General features: G+C 40.1%; 1 protein-coding gene across 7 annotated transcripts in view; it reads left to right on the top strand.

Annotated features, from left to right (window-relative positions):
- The window catches only part of dab1a (DAB adaptor protein 1a), a 210211-nt gene that overhangs the window by 156341 nt on the left and 29014 nt on the right, over positions 1–24856 (top strand). For all 7 annotated transcript variants that reach the window (XM_030132440.1, XM_030132441.1, XM_030132444.1 and 4 more), the window contains 2 exons: positions 15736–15875; positions 19991–20089. In XM_030132440.1, coding sequence (XP_029988300.1) covers positions 15736–15875; positions 19991–20089 — 239 coding nt within the window. The remainder of the gene's footprint in view (positions 1–15735; positions 15876–19990; positions 20090–24856) is intronic.

The raw sequence follows: 24856 nt of genomic DNA, 5'->3' as shown, positions 1-24856 counted from the left end.
GTGTGTTTGCTTGTCTCTGGTGTGCGATTAGCAAACACATTATCTTCTTCGTGTGGATATTATGCACACATCCAGTCTATCTGGCACAATCACCGCAGCCATTTACTCGGATATCTTTCCCTGGGGATTCTTAGAGCACAAACAACGGTTTTTGAGCATGTGTGTGTAGGGTGTGTGTGTGTGTGTGTATGTGTGTGTGTGCGCCTTCTATGAGAGGTAATCAGATCTGTTCCCTCCAATCAGACAGAGATTGAATTGAATTGGCTGTCTGCTGTTGTGGTTGTCGGTGGAGGCCAATAGTGGATACGGGGTGATAGAAGACAAAAACGACCCTCACTAACAGACAGTGACACACTTTCCAATCGTGGCTTTTTCAGCACTAAAACTATATTTAGAGATAACTGCCACCTCTGTCCTCTCTTGCTATCTGCTGCCCTTCTCACCCATCAGTTTATTTCTGGAAAATTAGTGATCTGTCCATCCTGCTGTCTGCCCTTTCACTGGTCTGTTCTTCTGTAGGGCCCGTCTATTTATCCATGTGCTTTTTTTTTTTTTGGTGCTATACTAAGTTAGGAGGTTTTAAAGGAAAAAAATGGAATGGAATTATGCATTTTAAAACATTTCCCTGTGGTCTACATAAACTGTAAATGCTATGCTTGGGTCTGAATTCTTCATTAATTCAACTCCACAGGTCCATCTTCACCTATTTCTGACTAATGACGCCAGAAAGGTTGTTTTGAGTGCTGGCCCTTTAAATGCACATGAGCCACTTCACACTCCACCCCCTTCAGGTTGTTGGCTGTGCTGCTCTGTCCCGTTCAACCAACAACTGAACATTTTAGGTAATCGGCTCAAAGTTTGGACATATTTCCAGTTTATACTATAACCGCTGCTGCTGACAAACAATTATGGCACACTCTGAGAAACGTTCGTGGGAAGTCCTGACCTTGTATGTGCAAATATTGTGACATAACTACTTATAGACATAACACATTAAGCAGGAATTAAAACAGGTTGTAGAAATCCACTTGATTTTTGCCAAAATTAATATAAAGATAGCTTTGCAGCACCTGGAGGTTTCAAAAACTTTTTGAACTGTTAGGGTCTACAAATACACAAATAAATGTACCAAAGATTAATAAAAGTAGGTTTAGCAAAATATGACCCCTTTAAGCATAGTGGGATGTGATCAGTGCTATTCCCAGGCAACTCATTGTACTCAGCACCCCTCCTCGTTCTGTGCAGTAGCTCCAATGACACACTCTTCTACCCCTTTCCCTCAGTGTTCAGAAAGCTTCATCCAGGCTTTCAGATGTGACCATGGTGAATTAGCATTCAAAACGCCTGACTCAGAGAGAAAAATATATATCAGTGAAAGCCTTTTATTTGCTTTCCTGAGTCTTGGAATGTGTGTGTGTGTGTGTGTGTGTGCGTGCGTGCGTGTGCGCGCGCAGCTGTGGTTGCTTGTGTATTCTGTGATCCTCTCAGTATGTTCAGCTTAGTCCTCTCCTCCACACTAGTTGATGTGGCTTTGCCCACCGCATCACTAACTACAGTCTCCATAGCAACAGTTTGCTCCCTGCTCATAATTTGCACAAAAGGAAAATGTCCCAATGTCACACACAAGCTCTAATAGAGGCCGATACTCTCACCCTGCTGTGCTACTTGAAGGACTGAGCATTGAAAGGGCATTTCTTATTTATTGATGCTGACAAGCTGCTGTTTTCTATTTCAGTTTTCTGCTAGCAAACACAACAAACTGTACGTAAATATAGCACATTCTTGTCCAAGACACAAAACTCAGTTTAGCAAGATCAATGGTTTGGCAACAGATGCCATCATGCTGTTGTTTTTTTATACAGAGCTACTCAGTATGAATACATGTCATTCAGAAAGCATACCAAATGTAATTATTTTGCATGTTTACTGTATATTTATGCACTAAAAAGGAGAAAATAGTTTATAGTAGTTCACCTGGAACGTTCCTAAATCCACAAGTCTCTGAGAGGGTGGGTCAGTGTATATGTTTGTTTATCAATCTGTTGAAAACTGCAGTTGTCAGAGTCCTACTGACTTAATAGAACAACATTATTAAGCATCAAAACTGACCAGTCTTGGTAATATATGAAACTGTATATTGATGCATTTGTTTAGCCTTTGGATGATGTTTCTTTGGAAGTTCATTCAGCAAATGTAGTTCAAGATGCACAGTCTCCTCATACTCATTGATAAAAAAAAGAGACATCAGCTGAAAAGTTAATGTGTACCACAGTTCAAAGATTGTAGATCTCTGGATTTTGTCTCGCCAGTGGCACAGTTTCTGCTTTGCTTAAAATTAAACAGAGAAATAGAGAATAGCGAAACAGTGGGAGTCTGAGATCTTGTGATGAGACAAAAATGTAAATTAAAACTGCAAGATATTTAGAAAGCAGAGCTATAGGATGATGGGTTTCATTTCAGCTGGACATAAAAGATGCTGAAGAAATGATAGACATAGAGGAGATGAGAGAGAGTTGGAGGTAGACAGAGGCAACCTGGCAGATGGCAGAGCTTCCTTTTCCTTTTCATGCTGTATGATGTTCTTCAGTCCTCCTTAGCTCCATCCCTCACTTCCAGGACCCCGGCTGAGAGAATGAAGCAAAAAGGTTCATTACACAAGATGAGACAGAAAGATGGAGTGAGCGGAGGACGACAACTTCAGGTGGTTCCATATTTTGGCAAAGATGACAGAGATGAGAAAAGGCTTTGTTCTGACACACTCGCCTTAGCATGAAAAGACAACCGGTGTGATTTGAGGAGTTACCTGTGTTTCCTAATGCTTTTACAGATGGGCCCCTAGTGTTTGACAGCCACACACACCGGCATACACACATACACACCTACTGCTCACACAGACGGCATTACTGAAGAACAAATAGTTTGACACTTTTCACTCGTTTGTCTCTAGTGTTTGAACAGACTAAATAGTGTATGTGTGTGTGTTTAGAACAGGGATGAAAAGAAGAATAACAAGGACAGAATGTGAGGCGTTTCTTTTTTTCCCACTTCCTTTGTTGGCAGGAAGTATGTGGCAGAAGCTCATAGTACTAACACTAGTTCTTCTCCGGCTGCAGTATGAACATTTATGCAGAGGTGGGACTGAGCTTGTGTGGGGCGTGCATATGTGTGTGTGAGTGGCGGCTCAGGGGCGACTGACAGTGCAGTCCGTGGGGGAACTGCTTCAGCGTTGCATGACAGGATGCTAGCGGCTTGTTTACACAGCCCGCTCTCTGATGCCCTGTCAGAGCCCAGAAAACGCACAGCTGTACACACAAACAAAACAGATGCACACACTCAGTGCATATGCGCATAGACACAGATACATGCACAATCCCAGGCCATGTTCCCCTTCGTTAGTGAGACCAATTACCTTGTAATTAAAGCCAGGGCGAGAAACAAGCTTTACCACCAAGAGTCCTAGAGAGAAAGGGATGCTGCATGGGAAAGCGGCAGGACAGAGAGAGAGAAAGAGCATCAACAGGATTTTGAATGGCCTCATGCTAGCAGAGCTATTGTTGGCATCTTATTAAGTGGCGAGACCATAGAAAAGGATGAAATGAAATGAAATGAAAGGGTAAAGGACATGATTAAATCGCTTCTTCCCCTAAAGAACATGCTGTATGTGCATTGTGAGAGTGCAGTTGGGTTAAAGTAAACTCATATTCTCGCATGAAACAGCCCACCCCTGACCACCTCCTCATCAAACTTCCATTTAGACTTTTGTTGTAATCAACAATGTGTTGTAGTTACAGGTAATTGTGTTTCATTGTCTGCAGTACTTTGTGCAGATGTCATCGTACATCTCAGTATGGTGAAAATAACAACCACAGCCTTAAAAACACATGCTTTGAAAACAAATTTGCTACTGGAAATGCAACTGTGAAAAGCAGATGTGAATGGAGCTGTGGTGTTATGTGGTGTTTGCTTTTTGTACTGTATTGAAGTCATTTTCTACTTTCCAAAATCCATTCTATACCAGTAATATGTTGTCAGGAATAAAAATGAATTAACATTGTTCTATTTTCCTGCGTCTCAAAGATTTGAAGATCTGTTGATGATACTGCATGTTTACAAACCCTCTGAGGTTATGGAATAAAAGTAAAAAATTAGCAATATTCAAATGCACAACAAGATAATCCAAAAAATAAGTCAAAACGTTCAGTATTTCTGCTGCTGTGGGATCTCAAAAGTGAAATATGCAGTGTTGGTTTTAGTGCTTTCACAGCTATTACAGATAAAAATCTATCTGACTTGACACAGGCAGAAGTGGTGTTAATACAAGGTAATGTAATAAGGTTTTGTTCACGTTATGTTTAATGAAGTTTATTCACATTGTCATTTCATTTTAATGAAATAGCTGCAGGTAACATTTTAATATTAATGTTTGTAAAGGCTCTTAGATGCCACTGCAAGGCAGCCAGTTAGCAGTAATATTTAATACAGATATATACATATTTGTAATATATAAAAAAACAAACGAACATGTACATATGGGTTAATTAGGTTAATTCTCCAGTTGGCGAACCTGACCACAGTCCTGATGAAGATCTGGAGTTGGTCCCTGAGCGCTTTCATTGGCAGCTCACTGCTCCTAACGTGTGCTATGTGCTAACGCTAATGCTAATGCTAGGTACTGTGTGTGATCAAATTTCAATATAGGGATACTAAAGAGTTAATCTTTAAAACCTTTTTTTGAAAACTTTTAATACAGTTACGGCTTTGTATGACAAAAGCCAGCGTAATACATATAAGTAAGCCTAGGTGTTTTTAGATATTTTAAGGCAGAAAGGTTTGTGGCTTTACAGATGGTATCACATAAAATTGATAAATAGATGAAAACCACATTATTGTTCCATCTATATGTAGAAATAGCAGACATTTTCTGGTGGTTAATGGTTGTCGTTTATGTCAGCGCTGCGATGAACTGGTGACACATCTGAGGTTTACCCTTTCTTTACCCGTTGGTAGCTGGGACAGGTATCTCCAGGATGAAGAGGTTCGGAAACTAAATGAATGAAGGTCGGTTGTGGAAATAATGCTGTACCATAAGACTGTAATTTCTTTAAAATAATTTAGTAATAGGGATGCACCTATGCCGATACAAGTATTGGTATCGGTCCGATACTGAGCGCATGTACTTCTACTCGTACTCATAAATGTGCTCTGATACAGACGCACCGATACCACTTCACAGCAGTGTGACGTTCACAGTTAAGTGCAGCAGGTATGTGACGGAGGAATAATGTCAGCAGTGGGGAGATTTTTCTAAATAAATGGCGATGACTAAAGTAACGGTGACTGAAAGTTACGTTAAACACACAGATGGATACGGATGGAGTGTTCTGTTCGTCCTCTGCCTACATTCTGTACACAAATCTGCCCATTTTCTGGGTGCTCATGGATGTGTACCCAGATGGAGAATTTGGAGCAGTACCACCGGGAACTGTGGAGGTAGCGGATCTTTTCAAAGAGCGACTGTGTGAGTTAGTGAAAAACCACTGACATATTTATGACAGCTCTACCCTCATCAATATCAACATTAGCATCTACATAAGTGTTACCTCCTCTGTTGTTGCCATGTTTTTTATTATTATTGACTTTCTTCTTCTTTGTCTCAAAAAAATGTTACTCTTCTTCATGATATTTGGCAATTATGGTTAAATGAGAGCAGCGCCCCCTGATGGATTGATTGAGAAATGCTCATTCCAATGTATAAAATGTCAGTAGCAGCACTTTGTTGTAGTCAAACTAATGACAATGACAATAAAGCACATTTTCACAAGTAACTAAGAACTGTAATGGTATTATTAAGTACTCATATTGGTACTTGGTATCAGCAAGTAATCAAATGTAAGTTGTACTTGTACCTGATCTGGAAAAAAGTGGTATCGGTGCATCCCTATTTATCTATTCAGTTATTTTTCTTAGTGTCTCCTTTAGATCAAATCAAGTCAAAAGTTTTGCCTTCTTTGTCAAAGTGACCTTGAAAGTGTGTCGGTGTGTGTGTGTCTGTGGAGAACATTAATGGGTAGTGTGTGGCATTTGTCCCTGACGTATTTTTCAGCTCTAATTTGTTCTGTGTTTTCTTCCGGAGAGGATAGCTGAATGCCTCAGGTTACACATGCGTGCACACTCTTTTATGCACAGACAGCTCAGGTTTGTGGTCGTGCCCCTGTCATCCAGGTCAGAGCAGGGGATGATGGGGAGCAGGAACTGCAAAAAGGAGGCTGGGTGAAATACAAATGGAACGAGAAGGAATGTAGAGATGAGAAAATGGGCAGAGTGAAAATTACAACTCTATAGGCTAGCTCAGTGGATCCCAACCTTTTTTGGCTTGTGATCCCATTTTAACATCACAAATTTCTGGCGACCCCAGACATTCAAAACTGAGACTTTTTTTTTTGCTAAAATTAATTTGTTTTTCATCATGTAATAGTTTGCTATACTATGTTGCAAACAAATGTTAATTTTAGACAACATTTAGTCTATATAGAAAAGCCAGGTGTAGATTACTGCACAAAGTAAGAATTTGATTTTCCTTGGTCAGGATATTTACAGTCAGTCCAGCTTGGATTTACAAGCCTGACAATTAATACTGAACAAACAACTCAAACTATGAATTATGAAAGAGCTGCAGCATCTGAAACCGACCACAATGAACATTTGAAAGATAAACAGTACCACAGTGCTTCAGTTTCAGCTTCACAGTTTGTCATGTGTTTTGTGTATTGTGATTGTCTCTCTCAACTCACCATATATTTTTTATTAATAAGTTTTTATTTTTATCAATTACTAGAAATTTCAGGCAACCCCATTTGAATTCCAGGTGACCCCATGTTGGGTCCCGACCCCAAGGTTGAAAAACCCTGGGCTAGCTGGAAAAATTAGTTCAACTCTAATAGCAAAAATACTGAGTTACTTTTAATGTTTGACAGATATGTAATGTTAAGATTCACACATCTGAGCAAAAACATTTTAATTCATATATTCTAGTAACAAAATAGCAGCATAAAAGGTGCCTCCTGTAGTAAATACAACCTCAGTCATACTACCACAGGCACAGCATTCATTTATTTCATGAGTGGCAGCAGTATCATCTCATTTTACACCTGACGTTTCACTTCAGCAACCACGGCTATGTTTTTGTAACATGTGCTTATGCGTATACTTAGTCAAGTGTGAGCTTTTGTTTGCCAAATCTATCTGCCACAATTAAGCATGCCGCTGAAGGGGAAACTTGTTGTTTTCTTGGCACACGCTGTTTGTGGGTTTAAAAGAGTCTGTGAGAGTTGGTATGATTGAGTGCTTCATCTGAACAAGTCTCTGATGTAAGAAAGGCAAAAAAAAAAAAAAAAAAACACATTCGCACTCACGTTCAGCAGCAAGATTTAGAGACAGGAGAAGCAGGATTAATTGGAGAGTAACAGCTACTGTAGGTTCCCTCATGTGCTGTTGAGTATTTGTTGGGAACCATCCCAGCTGTACTTAAGAGCCCCTGTAGAGAAGAGTAAAAAATAAATAAATAAAAAAACAAACTACACACTTTACCAGGCAATCAATTCAAACCTGCTGAAAAGAAATGGTGTGGAAAACTAAGGGACGACTCTAGGTTTCCAGACCTGAACCCCATTGGAAACATCTGGAATGTGAGGAAGAGGAAGAGGAAGAGGAAGAGGGATTGGTCACAAGCCATCAAAAAAACCCAAGCTGCAGGGGTGGCATAAATCACCTGACAAACAAAAATACAGTTGTACTATGCACTGATGTCTGTACGCTGTGTAAACTAGCCTACCAGATATCATTTTCTACAGATACTACAGTACTGTTATGTATTATTTGGAAATTGGGTGAAATTCTCCCAGTAGTTAATATAATTAGCCAAAATGTTCAAGTTACTCAGATACCTACAGTATAAATAATAAAAGATGTGGTGTTGATATTTCCCAGAGGGTTAGTGCCTAGGGTTAGATTAGTTCTATCCAAACTGAGCAAATATCTTTTTAACTATACTTTGTAAATAAACAGACTCACACTATTCTGATATTTATTTTTGCACATTATGTCCACAGAACTGCAAACCAAGGCAACAACAGTCATAAATAGTGGAATAGGTATGTTTATTTACTGTAAATATGTAAGATCTACACGTAAATATGGTCAGATAGCTATAGATGATGTGTTCACTGGTTGGACCATGTATATTGTATCTGTAGATGGATAAGTCAGTTTACTTCCTGCAGTCAATTGCTGTGTTTTACAGTGTTGTTGCAAAATCTGCATAATGTAAAGTATACACTTACGCTCCAATATTCCCTGGTTTTTGAAATTTAAAGTCTGCCAGAAACAATGGTTTGTCCTAATACAGCCTGCAAACAACTTTATGTCATTGTTGCATATTTTTGCCAATCTATTGTTCAAAGTATGAAGTATTTCCACATTTTTTTGTTGTGTTTGGTTTCTTTTTAGAGTGTAGATCAGTCCCTCTCTGACCTGTGCTGTGAACACTTTTCCATCATTAGGTCATAGCTGTTTTTTACTCATTCTCTCACTTCAATCTGAATCACAGTTTGTGTTAAATTACAGTAAGTAATGTTTTGTAACTCCTGACATATGCATTGCTTTCTGTGTAGAGGTCCAGACTCACTTAACAGTGTTCCCTCTAGTCTTGCATCCTTGGGGGGGTGGGGGGTCTGGGAGGGATTTCCTTGGTTATGGTGTGTTGTGGCCTGGGGGGGGGTTACATTGTTCATTGTTCATTTGTTCATCAGTCTTGTACAGCCAGAGTACATTCTCTCTGTCAGCTAAGCTGGATCAAAACCGGTCATCCGGTGGTGACTTGACTGAGGCTACGTTTAGGCAGTAAAAACTCTCACAGAGTCAGGTGTACTGTGCATGTACCTCCTTTTGGGTCCACATCGAGTCCGCCTCAAGTATGCGCAGACGTCTGCTCAGTTTTAATTCCATGTTTAGACATGCATTTTGGGGGGAAAATCTACATGCAGATGGAAGCAAAAAAGTGTATGAAATTTACTATTTATATCAATGTGGTATGCACGCCAGGTCACTGGCACCAGCAGCTGTACGTCTGTACTGAGTGACATTAGAGAGAGAGAGAGAGAGAGAGAGAGAGAGAGAGAGAGAGAGAGAGAGAGAGAGAGAGAGAGAGAGAGAGAGAGAGAGAGAGAGAGAGAGAGAGAGAGAGAGAGAGAGAGAGAGAGAGAGAGAGAGAGAGAGAGAGAGAGAGAGAGAGAGAGAGAGAGAGAGGAGAGAGAGAGAGAGAGAGAGAGAGAGAGAGAGAGAGAGAGAGAGAGAGAGAGGAGAGAGAGATGAGAGAGAGAGACACATACAGACATGTAACTGGGAGCTGATGGAGCCTTACTTGGAACAGGATTTGAGGTCCGAGGGGCAGTGCCAGTCTGTGGTCTTGGGGGTGCAGGAGGTGCTGTTGGGGGGGGTGGAGCACCCCCCTAATACGATTGTAGGGGAAACACTGCTTAAGATCAAAGCCGACAGCTGCAGCAGTGCTGTACAAGCTAATATTAATTTTCATAACCCGATGACCTTTTTCAGTTACAATTTGAATATATATTTGAATTTATAATACTTGTTGACAGCCCTATCAGAGACACACAACCATCAATATCAGCTAATATTTCTAAGGATTTTTCACAGTGTCATAGAAAAAATCAAAGCCAAGACCCACAACTCATCCTATCATATACAGCTGTAACATTTCTCTTTCAGTTTTACCTAGTGGCCTCAGACTAATGACCCAAGTCTCTTCTGTCTAATGAAATTAATGAACCGGGCTGTTATACACTGTTGGCCATAAACTTAAAACCCTTGACTTACACCTAAGATGGAAAGCATGCATTGAACAGACAATACTATTCCACTGAACATCACCTCATATAGCTCCTGCAGGTCATTTGCATCATATTTTAAGACACTATAAACTACAGGTCCTTACTTACCTGAATGAGTGGAGTGCAACTTACATAGTGAGACATTTTCTTCTGGAACTATTATACCTCTTAAGACCCAGCTGTTGTTTTTGTCCACATTTGTGGACAAGCTCAGTTTTATCTTAAAAAATAAAGAACAGGAAAAAAAAGCCATTCCAAAGGATATTCAGAGAAAAAAATATGAAAATGTATCTGAAAGAATGTGTCAGTGTGATGCTGTTTTCAGGCTAGACAATTTTTTCATAAAAAAATCTGAAATTTGTATTCTCCTGGGTCTCAGGAGGTTCATGAGAGCGGATGGGAAGTTTTGCATTATTTTCACTTTTAGCTATGGATTAGATTTCTATCGCACTTTCAAGGCACCCAAAGTGCTTTACATTAGTGATCCATCATTCATTAGCTCTCTCATTCACACTCTGGTGGTGGTAAACTACCTTTGTATCCACAGTTGCCCTGGGGCAGACTGATGGAAGCGTGTCTGCCAGTTCGCATCAAACGGCCCCTCTGACCACTGCCAAACATTCACATGCATTCATACACCAGTGTAAGTGACACTGGAGGCAAGGTGGGTGAAGTGTCTTGCCCAATGACACAACAGCACATGACTAGGACAGAGCAGGATTTGAGCTGCTAACCCTTTGATTATTGAGCAACCTGCTCTACCTTCTGAACCATGGCCACTCAGCAACAAGACAATCATTCAGTACAAGCTTTAAAGAAAACACATAAGACCAGATGTACAATCAAATTAGTCAGTCTGTCCATTTTATTTCATCCTGCTTTATCTTTCCTTGTTGTAGCAATGTCACCTTGTTCCCACGTCGCTGCATTTTACTGCATTTTACCGATATTGTGACAACCAAAGTTATGACAGAAAGATTAACGCTGCAATCAGCTGGCATTTTCCATTATATGTAATGTGTGGCAATTTTGCAAGAGAAAAGAATGGTGGAAAAAGAAAAAAAAGCACATTTAGAGGCAGTTGGGAGAGAATGATGGAGGGGCACAGAGGAGTCAGAAGGTTACTGTTGCCAGGGGCGATGCTGGGGGGCTTCCCTGAAGGGCTAGACATACTGTACCAGCAGTCACCTGCCATCTATCACCTGTAGATGTGTGTATGTGTGTGTGTTTTCTGCAAGTGTGTGTGTATATGAGTCACGGGGTTCTGCCTGTCATAATGCTCTAATCCTGAGTGACATTTATCCAATAGAGGCCTCGCTCATTCATCCATCCATCACGTTCTATTCCCCGTTTCCATCCTTTTGCTCTCTGCTTTATGTCCTTCCCTCCCTCTCTGCTTGTTGCTTCAGACAGGCAGACTAACCAGCTCTGCATGCCAAGTACTCACTCACACACAGACAAGCACACACAGATACTGAATGCTATTAACTGCTTTACTGTAGCCGGAGAAAGCATAGAATTTAACATATTATAATAGGAGGGTAGCACTGTAGTGTATTGTATGATGTTTGTCATTCATTTAAAGACATAATATGCAAGATTTTCCCTAAAAATAAACCCCAATGTATAGGCTCATACAATAAAAGTCCCTCTCAGTCGTCACTTATGACCCACTAGAAGTGTGTGGCTGTGAAATTACCTACAGATTCCACCCTTTACCTTCTACTTGTGTTCATGCCTTACCCATTTATCAACATTTAGGCAGTGAGAGTGTAGCCACAGCCAGTAATACTATCATGCAGGTTGTGTGGGTGGGATACTACAGAAGTTTAGCAACTCCAGCTATGTGGTTCTCCTCTCACCATTCTGCTCTATATCCACTGCAGGTCTGTGTGTCACTAAGGCCAAGTGTGAGACTGAGCCAAAAAGAAATACGGAGCATTCTTTTGCTGTAAAGTGTAGACAAATGTGTGCGAAGGTGTGAGTGTGTTAATGTTCGGTTTAGAACGAAACCGCTGTGAAAATCAGAAAATACTGTTTTGTTTCTCTGTTCCATGACTTCCTTCCCTAGGTTGCTCAAATCCTATTAGTGTCTCCCTCAGTTCTAGAAGAGGGATGAGGGGGCAAGGACCTTGGCTCAAAAAAATAAATGAATGCAGAAGTATCTCAAAGTTGTGATACATCGACTGCCACTGGGGATGGCGCCAAAAATGCCTCGGGTCCCATAGACTAACATTGACTTCTCTCAAAATCCTGAGCCAATATTTTTTTCCCAGGACTCATTTCATTCTCATCTATTTTAGATGAGATTTTTCCTCCATTAATAAGATCTCAGGACAAACAACAGACTGCTGTGTTGGACTTTGATTGACAGATCCATATGACGGCTTGGTAACTTGCTGACTCAGACTTTTGGAGGTATTTAAGTTAGATAAGTTACGCTAACAAGACCATAAAAGGACTTTATGGGACAGTACTTCACAAAGTTTACTATTTTTTATATTTTTCATGTTTATTATGCCCCCCATGCTCCTACAGCTCTGCCCATTTTGTCCAAATATGATTACTTCCTCCTGCTCCAAAAACCCAAAATGGGTGACTACAAAACAGAAGTTCAGAAACCAATGGGTGACGTCACATTTCCTCTGTTCATTAATTGTGTACAGTCTACTTCAGGGGTCACCAACCGTGGTCCTTGAGATCTACTATCCTGCATGTTTTAGATGTTTCCCTCTCCCATTACACCTGACGGTCATTATCAGGCTTCTGCAGAGCTTGATGATAGGCTTATCATTTGAATCAGGTGTGTTGGAAGAGGGATACATCTAAAACATGCAGGATAGTAGATCTCGAGGACCAGGGTTGGTGACCCCTGGTCTACTTGAACAACACATTGAATTGTGTGTTTATAAAGATGAAAAGTCAAATATTTCATAATGTGCCTTGAAGTACACATTTGAGAAATATTTGTATTTATGAAAGAGCACTAAAGAGAGTGTGTATGTGTTTACACGCGCTCACCTGCTGGGTGGTCATTGATAGATGGACTGGAAGATGCTTTCATGAGTGTTTTAATAGTGCACAATCAATGTATGTGAACATGTTTGTACATGGTGGCATTTCTGTGTGATAGAGAGTGAGGTGAACTGTGTGTGTGTTAGTGTGTGTGGCGCAGTCATGACAGATGAAACAGAAGATTCTTTCATTAGTTGCATTTGAAGCCCAGCAGGGTCACACCAATAGCAGACATTTAATTTGCTTCCCCTGCTGACACATAGACACACAAACACACACACAAAATGCACAAGCACTTCATCTCTCTTGCGCACACACACACACACACACACACACACATACATACGCATGCATGCGCAGACATACACACACACACACACACACACACACACACACATACACACACACACACAGGGAGGTCTTTCATGGAACATGCTCCCAAAAGGTAATAATATAAACCACTCAGTGGGAGAAGTAACCCTGGACCCCTGCTTCTTTTTTCTCTCGTTCTTCCCTTCTTGTCCTTTCTCATCTCTCTCCCTCTGTCTCTCTCTCTTTCTGTTTCTCTTTTGTCTCTCTCTCTCTCAGCGTGCTAAGTATAGCAGCAGTAATGGTGATGGATGCAGATGGAGAGAGTAGGTCTTAAATGTCAAACTCAAATGAAAACCGCTGTTCCAGTGAGACCAGAGCAGCTGGACACAAGCAGTGTGTTACTTAACACCCACCTATAAATACATAGATGCGGAGATGAAGTCTTGTCAAGGGTAAAATTTGTAAAAATGAAGAAACAGAATCTCTTAGGAGTGCATAAATCCCGATAAATACAAACATCTAAGCAGATTTTCTTTTGAAAGTGTGCCAAACATTAACAATAAAGACACTTGGTTTTCGATTGTAACCATGCTTAGCTAAAAGATAAATTTCAGTCCCATTAGTTTGTTCTTCACCATCAGATAAAATCATTGGCAGCTGTTGTGTTTCCTGACAGTCTGCTCATGTGTAAGTGTGAAAGAAATACTTCTCTTCACATGGCAGCAGTGGCATGTTTCATGTTATTGATGTGAGATGGAGAGAGATTGTAAACTGTGGGAATAGTGGGGGTGGGTGTGGGGGGTGTCATTGTTGTGATTGTTTCTCCGAGCACACTTGTTTACGTGTCTTCTTGTCAATATGCATTCTTCGCGGGACTGTTTCAAGTTCAGTGAAAGCAATATTTAAATGCCTTCAGACATCTTTGCCATTGAATAAACCAATCCTCCAGTGGTTTAATCATTTAGTCTCATCTCAGCCCAACTGAGACATGACACAATAGAGAGCGGCACCGCTGTTCTCTTACTTTCAAAAATAAGGACAGATGTTCTTCTGCTCTTTTGTCTCAGAGGACTTTGAAGCAGACAGCTACGATTTACTCCACGGACGACTGTGACTGAGTGCCTCAGTTCGGAGGAATGAGCTCATCCATACCATACTTGTGTGTGTGTAGGTGTGTTATTTTTTATCAATGGGGAACAAGTTCTTTTTTTTCAGACAGAGGGCCTATTTTTCTTTCTCGTGGTGCAAAGATTCAGACAGAAACAGACATAATGTCCAGTATCCTGTAAAGTTTTTGAGTCTGAGGCTTTCATATTGGAGGGCTGTGACTGCAGGTGTCAACCCATCTGTCCTTTAGTAGCTGTAAATGTCCTTTATCTCACATGTAAATATGATTTTATTCAGGTGTAGCTGATGCCCATGAAGTGATTAAAAATGGACATGTTTGTGTGTGGGCCAGCAGGCAGAAAGGAGGGAAGTGTGAGATTAGTGTTGGGCAGAATGATTCAGTAGCGCCATATAACATGATGCTCTCGCCTGTGGTTACAGGACTCGTTTCTACTATATTGCAACTGTAGGGGCTCTGTCGGAATGGAGAGAATGTGAAAGAACGAGGAAAGGAGGAGTGGGACCTCTCCATCACTCCGGCTATGACCTTCCAAGAGTCACGCTGTTATGGAGTACAGAACTAATGCCTCAATATATTATCTGAATATGCTGCATTATCATTATGCTTCCCCCTCTCACTATCGCTCTTGTACTCTTTCACTCATATGCTCACTCACAAACACAAATTGGAGGCACACACAGATGCAGGAGCGTGCCCCCTATACATGGTTTGATGATGAAACATTTGCGCACTGCAGTTCAGAGATAGAGAAACAGAAGGGGAGAGAGATGGAAAGCCAACGACACAAAGAGAAAGTGAGTAAAGCCTTTTGAGAGGCTATTCTCTCACTGTGTTCAGTATTGTTGTGTGAAGGGGAGAACTATAGTCACTCCACAAGATAACATAGAGACTTCCTGGATGAGAGCAAGGTCAACATGCGGGCGCCATCGCTGACATCCACTAATGCATGCACACAATGCCGACAATCTCACACACAATGGAGGGTGAGTAGAGAGGGAGAACTGGAGAGACGGGGGAGATAAGAGCAAAATGTCACAGCATTATTTTTCAGGAGAAATGGCCAGAGAGGAGAGCAGTCACAGTTTCAACTCTAATCTCAACAAACTTCATTGATTCACTTGTCTGGGCATATTGACCGTGCCATTCATATGATGCCACAGCTCAGTGCTTACATGCCCGATTCAGACGCATAACAAGATGTTGCTCTCATCAGTTGCTTTGACCTATGTTTTTTTTCTGAAATTATTGTTGAACACTTTTGTGGTCTCTTTGATTGATGATCCCGAGGTAATGGCACTGGTCTGAGGTAGATGGAAGTCCTTGGCTGAAAGATGTACTGTGGCCTGCAGTGAGTGTGTGTATGTGTGTCTGCAGGGCAGGATCGCAGCGAGGCAACTCTCATCAGGCGTTTTAAGGGCGATGGCGTCCGCTACAAGGCCAAGCTCATCGGCCTGGACGAGGTCACTGCCGCCCGTGGAGACAAACTCTGCCAGGACTCGATGATGAAGCTCAAGGTAAGGCTAGTCCCCACCTGCTGTCCATCTTCTCCCTGTTAATCTGTTTTAAGTGAAATGTTCAATGTGGAATCACTGTGCTAACATTTTCAGCTAATGACTGTTCAGCATATTGTAATCGAAGCAACCTGAGAACAAATGAGACTTCTTCAAGGAAAAATCTGTCCTGTGACGGAAGATCATAGGTAGATTTTTGTCACGGGAGCAACATGGCAGCTTTAGTAACCACCAGGGCCTTGAAAATTCTTAAAAGACTTGAATTTACAAATCTGCATTTAATACCGTAAAAAAGTCTTTAAAAGGTTTTAAATTTGATATTGTAGGTCTTAAATGATGTTGTCATAAACTAGTTCACTGTATTGTGTTTAAATGCGTCTGGGAAATGTCCAAGCTGCAAAGAAAGTAACGTTAGTCTTCGCAGTTCCACCCGTTGTAACCTGACAATTTATGTTTAAAATCAGGAACCAGTTATCCCTAACTTTGCAGCCCCCAATGAGAAATGACTCAGAACAGTAGGAATCAACTGTTGGAGTAAATAAATACATTTTCCTAAATTCTAGGAGTCTAGGAGCCAGTATGGCTGTGGAAAAAGGCATTCAATTCTGTTCTAAATGGTCTTAAAAAGGTCTTAAAAAGTCTTAAATTTATCTTGTAGAGACCTGTAGGAAACCCTGAACAACAATATTTTGGCTTCACTTTTCAGTGTCGCCATAAAACAGCCTTATATCATAACTATCTTGGTCTATTCTTTTTGTTTCCTTTTTGTCGTTTTTCATTCTTTTCATTCAGCAACAATTCTTATGAGCTGAAAATCCTCATCACAAGTTTTATGACCCAAAAAATCATTAATCATCAATAGTCAACACAGTTGTTAGACCACAAATAGTTCAACTTCATGCATATTCTAAAAATTCAACTGTTTAATATGCATGATTTGTAAAACCGCAGCACATCTGCGCCTGTGCACATGTGCATGCATATATAGTTTGTTACTAATTGCCTGAAGAGAAGGAGGGAAGAAAAAAAAAGATAAAAAATGGGGACGTTATGATTTATAAGGACGAAGATGATCAGTGTAAAAGTAAGTGAGGAGCTTAGCCATATGGATGAGAAGAGGATTGGGGTGAATGTCTCATTTGCGAGGACAGGAACAATTAGAGGAAGAGATAGACAGATGGGGCAGTTACCAGAGGATAGAAGGCATGTAGGAGGAAAATAATTTAGATGATAGGTGACAGAGGTGAGTGCAGATACAGATGAATAGAAATATGTGTTTTTTATTCACATAAAAGTAGTCCCGTAAATTAACTATTTGTTTTGTGAAGTATTTTATGGTAGCAGGAATATGAAAAACACATTGAATTGTTTAATTACATTACAGTATTCACTAAGGTGCTTATAAGTACAAATCCAAGCACGGATAATAGGAGTTGTTACTAGGATGCTTGTTTTAATATTCATTATTAATTGTCCTCAAACACACAAGGTGCAAATACTGCCGGAGACATTTAAATTGATGAAATTACATTTATGTTTTGTTTATGGGTAGTGAAAACTCTATCCAGCCGAGGCGTAGAAGGTGAGGAGAGGATAGACAGCTCATTGATCAAACAGCTTTCCTCCTCCTCATTTATTCAGACAGGAAATCCATCAACTCCTTTTCTCTGATTCCTCCACCTCTTCTTTCATACTGTTTCACCCTTTCCTATCCCAACGCTCTTTTTTCTCTGATCTCACTGCTCCTTTCTCTTCTCCTTTTGTGAGTCACCTATGCAAATGGTGTTTGGGGGAATATGAAGGGAAATTCCACAATTAGATACTCTCTTATAAAGTTATAAAACATGTCACGTCCAATCATTTCAAAGCAAGTGTGTTGTCACTTTATAAACTGACAACATACTTAGGATGTAAAATTACACCTTGTATGTAAACAGAGAGGTGTAAATACTGGAAATTCAGTGTTTGGTTTCATAGAGAACAGGAAATTTTCAGTGTGATTGTGCAGGAAGGAGAGCTATTTACTTCACAAATATTCTTGGGAGAGTATTAAGCAAATCTCTAAACATTCATTCATAAATACACACATAAGTAAAAAAGTCAGAAGTAAGCATTACTGTGAAAAGAGATATTATATATTTTTTTAAATTTAAACCTATGTTTGACTGCTTTTGTTTAATTGACAGAAAGCATATAAGGAAAAATGCACTTTAAAGGTACAGTGTGTAAGATTTTTATAGTGCTCTTTCCAATAATCAATCTCATTATTGATTATAATCGAATAAAATAGTGCGCAATCAGTCAAAAAAACCCAATTTGTTTGATTACATTTAACCTAGAAAAGCCTGTTTAAATATACATAGTGTGGGTACTGCTTGCTGGGCACTGCCATTATTGACACCATTTTTTTCCCCTATATAGAGGACAAAAGTCAAAGTAGCCGCCTGCAGAACGGGACGGCCTTCTCCACTGGTTGTAATGGCAGCTGGTGGTAGAGACAGTAACTTCATATATAGGCTACAGGAATTAAGCAGCATTGCAGATCATATGTAACAATTTCATTTAAACATACACAACATAACATAAATTTAGACATAGACAACATGAATTAGTCGCACAAACCAATGAATGATGTAGTCCATAAGCCTACTGGCATAGCCTATCACCTATACACATGTGGAAAAAATACAAACAGAAATAGTAAGACGTTATTCTACAAACCGCCACTCTTTCGTGCCAAAGTCTCTGAAAGTCCGAGATTCTGTCCTCCTCTGTCGTGAGTCTTGCTTCTCCCTCGACCCCTACCTCTACCCCTACCCCTACTTCTGCCTCTCCCTCTGGTCGTACGAATCCACTCACTCTTTAAAAAAAAAAAACTCGGCATAAGAACAAACACTGAATCCCTAAAAGGACGTAACTTTAGAGATTTTATTTCTACCGGTTTAATGACAGCAAAGCAAATGACTAGAATCCTCTTATCACAAAAAACGGTAGAACTAGAATAACCAAAATTTTGTTCTTTTAAGACATCCACATGACAAATGATATCTTAAATCTTTTCACGATCAGTTCATGAATGTTTTTTTCTACACTTGCCTCGTTGCTTGATGGAAGTGATGAAAGAGTGCTTGCCATTTTGGCAGGTTGTGGAAACGAAGTATTCGAAAATCGCCAAAGATACAGCCAAGGCTTTTTGTGCCAAAGTGCCAGCCGTTAGGTAAGCGCAACACCGGAACAGAAAAATTGCACTGTCTTTGCGTTGATTCAGGTATTTGCTGCCACTTAGGATAGGGGAGTTGAACACTGTACCTTTAAGGAGTGTCAGAGGACCTGAATGTTAAGAGCAATGTCAAAATTGAGGAAAAGACTGAAGGCAGTGGTCTCTTCCAGGGGAAAATTGCCTCCATTCACAGAGCATGAGGATTCCCTGAATGGTTTGATGAGTATGAAAATTCAAAGATACCTCCTGTGGCCTTCACAGTCACCAGATCTCAACTAAATGAACACCTAAGGGACATGTTTGACCAAGGTGTTAGGCAGTGCTCTCTAACACCATCATCAAAACACCAAATGAGGGAATCGTGTTAGAAATATGTTCATTCCTTAACTACAGTTCACTGACTTGGAGGACCAGTGCTAAGGAGGACTGTGGCTGTTGTGGAAGCCCAAGACTTTGCACTTGATTATGGTTTTTCCTTTACTTTGTCATCTACTGGAAGATATATACAGTATTTATGTATATCAATCCATCCATGTTATTATAGAATTTCACTTGAGTGCTTACTTTACTCGCATATGCTCTCAGGAAGTTCCCTCACAGAGACTCTTTGTTTGTTTTCAGTACTTCGACATGGGTGACTGTGTTTTCTGCATTCTGATTGAATGCCGGTGTGTGATAGATGTGTTAAAGTGGGTGAGGCTAATTTGTAAATGCTTTTGCTTAATTCTGCTTGAATGTCTTTTTGTCTGTGCAGAGTGTTGCAACAGCTTATCTCTGTGTAGGCTGACTAACCCATATACATATGGTGATATAGCAATAAATTTTGTGAAAGGCACTCTGAATTCATGCTATTGCAGAATGTCTTCAATAATGTGTACATGTCTATGTCTGTCCACAGGGTATCGCTGCAGCAGCACGGTCTAAAGGAGAACACAAACAGAAGGTGTTTCTGACTGTTTCCTTTGGAGGGATCAAAATCTTTGATGAGAAGTCAGGGGTAAGTATATATACGTGTTTGTGTGTGTGTGTGTGTATGTGTGAGTGTGTGTGTGTGTGTGTGTGTGTGTGTGTGTGTGTGTGTGTAGGTGTGCCTATCTGTGTGTCTGTTTCCTCTGTTAATGAGGCATCTCCAAGAGAGGGAGGGGTCTCTGGGGAAATTAGGAGGCCCTAATTGAAACCCTGAGAACAAGGCCTCAGTAGATGAGAGAACATGGCCATCCTATTGTCTGCACCTTTGCAAACACAAACAACACTAGTTCAGTATTATGCTTTTGGATTAGGCATTTTTCATCATGCAAGACCGGTTTCCTGGTCGAACAACTGGCTCTATGCATCTTGGCTATCAGTCTGTTATCACTGTGTTCAGTTTTTTTATAGGGGATGAAACTATTGTCAAATTCTGGGCCGATAACAGTAACAATTTGTGCGATACCTTATAATTGTGCAATGTTATTTTCTGTTCATTTGTTTTCATTGTCATTTATTTCTCTTTTTCTGGCAAAGCAATGAAGAAATCTTCATTCAAACAAATTAGCTGCTTAAACATTCAGCCCGTCATTCTGTTCTATGGATAAATAAATTCATATAAATGTATGAAACAACCTTTAAAATAACATAACATAGAAACTAGGCCAGTAATGGTACACATACCGAACTGAACCGTTTCAGTACACACCTTTTCGGTTCGGTACACAGCTGTACCGAAACGGCACAGTATGTTGAGAAAAAGAAAAAGAAATGAAAGACGTTTGATGCGGAACTTTTAATCCACGCAAGTTCCACACGGACATATTGAAGGACGCGCACATTGACCCGAAATACCAAATAGCAGCTGATATAAGGTAAAAAAAACCCAACAACAACAAATATGATGTGAACCTGGAAGGAAGAGACTGGAGACCCTCCACCATCATTACAGTCCCGTTTGGGATCAGTTCAGGTCCCGGTGAAAGACAACAATGGGGAAACAGACGTTAATAAGACGGACGTTGTTTGCCGCCTATGAACTACGGTAGTTCTAAAACACTTACACTAGCTCTGTCTCTCTCTCTCTCTCTCTCTCTCACACACACACACACACACACACACACACACACACACACACATACGTGCTGTATAACAGAGGAATAGAACCCGGAGTTGGACATTGAAAGAATATAAAGTTTCACTTTCGTTTCACGCCAGTGTTAGTTACATTAGTTATGGACCCCCACACCCCCCGGCTCCAACCAAAAAAAAAAAAAAAAATCCCCCCGACAAATTGCACCCTGCACGCGTGTGTGCACGTACACAAAGTGGCATAAACAGTTTGTTCTCTGTCCTAAAATAAATAATTTGGTTAATTTTTTGTTGTCAAAGTTGCTCTTCAGTTTGTTTAAAGAGAATACCAGTTTGTCCTCTTGTTAATGTTGTACTTCATGTGGAATTTTTTTGGTATTTTTATGCAGAATGTGAACTAACAGAACTGTGATTAGATTTTTGTTGTTTGTTCAAAACTACCTGTCAGAGAAAAGTGCAATACTAATGTTTAAAATACATTTAGTAATATTAATAATTCATTTTATTTTCTATTTGATTTATAGCAGCAGAATTACATTCCTGTTTTTCTATATTCTATTGTGTCCAAAAATTGGGGGAAAATTTTTCAATAATTCATAAATGTATTAAAGACATTTTGAGGGGTTTTCTTTCTTCCCGTACCGAACCAAAAAAAAAACGAACCGTGGCTTTCAAAACCGAAAACGTACCAAACCGAAAATTTTGTGTACCGTTACAGGCCTAATAGAAACATCAGCCTCTGCCGTCACTGAAATTTCATCTTATTGGTGATGTCAGTCGACAAGGCCACTGGTCTGATTATAATGTTTAACCGATTTACCTTTTCGCCAGTTTTTTGTCATTGTGACTCTGAGGTTTCTGAGTCAAAGTCTTCTATGTTTCCTCAAATACCCATTAACTGTACAGGTGGTGGTTTTGACTTTATCATAAGATACTGAAAATATAAGCTTTAGATCTAGAGCAAACATTTATCATAGACAATGTATCAATAGAAGTTCTGTGAGTTCAGTTATTAACCGCTGTTGTAGTTTCAGTTTACCTGTATCTCGAGGGACAGTGGGCAGTAGAGCGTAGTGATTTCCTTTTAAATTTCTTACTCAAGGATCCTCTGACAGGTATTGTCCAGGTTCGATCCCCAACTGGCCATACCTGTCACATTATCCTTGAGCTAGAAATATGATGCCTCCATCCCAAGATACTTGGTGCTCTGGTTGAAGGACAAACTCACTTAACAGGCCATTGAGGCTTCATTTAGTGGTAATAATGGAAACTTAGAATCCCATTGAATACCTGGAAATGGTACAAAAAAAATCAATTTGAAGATCCTTAACATGGTTTATCGTGGCTTATCAAGAGTCTGGTCTTGACTACCTCTAAATGTAAAGTGTCATGAGATAATTTTGTTATGATTTGGCACTATATGAATAAAATTTGGTTTGATTTTATAGTCTGAAACATACTGAAAACCACTGTGCACATTGGTTTATTTTGGCAGCTGAAGAAAAGCAGCCTTATTTTTAAAACGTAATCCTGTATTAACATGAATACTTCTGGTCTGGTTCAGTCTGCTAGTCTGACTGTCAGCCCATTAGTCTGGTGTAGATACACCATAAAGCTTGGGTCTATTCACCTGGCTTTGCTGTCTGACACGGAAAGCCTGAGATTTACACGTCAACAGGATCTGGCTCTAACCGACAAGGTGTGTAAGTGTAAATCCAGCAATGATTTAAAAGTGCAGACAGGACAAAGTAACCAGTACCGTCCTGCATGGAGAGTCAAAGGTGGAGGGAGGGAGATGAAGAAGAAAAGAAACAGGACAAGAGAAAACGAGAAGGTTCAGAGACAATGATGTGAAAAAGACAGATAGAGAGGGAAGTGAAGGGACAGAGACAGACTGAAACAGAGTTAGAAGGATAGGTGGAAAATCAGTGAGCATATGTCAAAGTAAAGCTCTCTACAGGGAGACCTTGTCCTCTGTCTCCACACATTAATATTAACTATAGAGATATGCTGTCCTTACTATCAGTCCTTCAACTACTTCTAATGGCTAGGGAGGGCGAGAGAGAGAGGGAGAGAGAGAGAGGGAGAATGAGTCTGCTGAGGTTCAGGGATCTTGACAGTCTCATTCCCCTCCTGTGCATCAGTCAGCCAGATGGGCGGATGGATGTATGGGTGAACAAATGGATGGATGGCCTCTCTCTTGGAGGAGGGAAGGTCGTGCAGGATGGAGGGAGGTGGTGCTTGAGATGGAGGAGAAGAAGAGGGGAGACATTAATCTAACAGAGTGCAGGCCAGCATGTCTCTCTCTTTCTGTCAGCTTCTTTCTCTGCGCCTCAACACACACAGCCTATACGCAGCACATGCACGCAACCCTCCTCCGGCCTTTTTGTCAGTCTCATCAGGGCTTCTTCACCACGTCGGGTCAAGAACTCACCAGAGTGAAGGGCTGAACTCACTGGCCTCCAACTCCCTCAGAGAATAAAATCAGAAAGATTAAATTAGTCCAGTTCATCCAAAAGAAAGGACTATGCAAAAAGCACAAAGGGTGGAAATTTAGACAAGACCCTGAAGCTAACTACAAACACAGACGATGTAAGGTTAGAAGTAATTCAATTAATTTGAGTTTTTTTGTTTTTGATCAATGGACAAAAATGCCTGAATCACAAAATCAAGATTAGAGCTTCATCTGCTCTCAAAAAACAGCGCCAGCAGTTATCTGTAGTTGCAACAATAATGTATGCTGTTGGTGTTTCTGTGTGAACTTTGTCAGTGAAGCAAAGCCATAAGCTTAAATAATGGTAGCCTCAGCCTTTGAAGACAACCAAGTAATGAAAAAAAGGATTTATTTTTTAAACAAATAATAGATATTGACACCCTTGCAAGTGCTGTATTTTTTTGTTGTAAGTGTTGCTTGTTGAAATTAAACAATAGGGATTTTGAGCCTATAAATAAATATATATAGATATGGTACATAGACAGGAAACAACCAATAGTCTGAGACCAGATTCACATCTGTTAGCAAAACCTCAGCCCATGTGAAAATCGTCTTCCAGGTGAGCCACCTTAAATAGGCCCCCAGAGAAACTATTTTCATGTTTTGAGTTCATATAGACAGAAAAAAATGATTGAAATGATCAATTGTCCATTTAATTTTTTCACCCATTTGGATAACTTGACTGCTATCCAATCCAACTTTATTTATAAAACACTTTAAAACAACCACGGTGGACCGAAGTGCTGTACAGAACACTAAAAGCACAATAAAGATAATTACCGTATATTCTGGTTTATAAGCCGCTACTTTTTTCCACATGCAGGCTCTCAAATGATGTGGCTAATTTATGTTTTCTGGGCTAACGATCAATCTGGCTGACAAAGAAGGAAATAGAGCTGCTGCACGTAAGCTTGGCATCAATGAATCGATGGTGAGACGTTGGAGACGGGGTGGGTGCAGCTTATAGTCTGGAAAGTACGGTAATAAAAGCATTAAGAAATAATAAAATCAAATAAATAAAACAACATAAAAATGCAAAACAGAAACAAAATGTCAACATTGCAAGAGTGTTAAAAAGCCAAGGAGAACAGGTGGGTTTTAAGAGGAGATTTAAAAACAGGCAACGTGGAGGCCTGTCTGATATACAGGCTGTCTCTAAGTCAAATTGCTGATTTTTTATTAGAATTTACTGGCACATTCCAACATTTGTAT

The sequence above is a fragment of the Sphaeramia orbicularis genome, chromosome 4 (genome assembly GCF_902148855.1).
Source record: "Sphaeramia orbicularis chromosome 4, fSphaOr1.1, whole genome shotgun sequence".
In the NCBI taxonomy this organism is placed as follows: Eukaryota; Metazoa; Chordata; class Actinopteri; order Kurtiformes; family Apogonidae; genus Sphaeramia; species Sphaeramia orbicularis.
The sequence above is the reverse complement of the archived record's forward strand: the minus strand, read 5'-3'. Positions and strand labels throughout refer to the sequence as shown.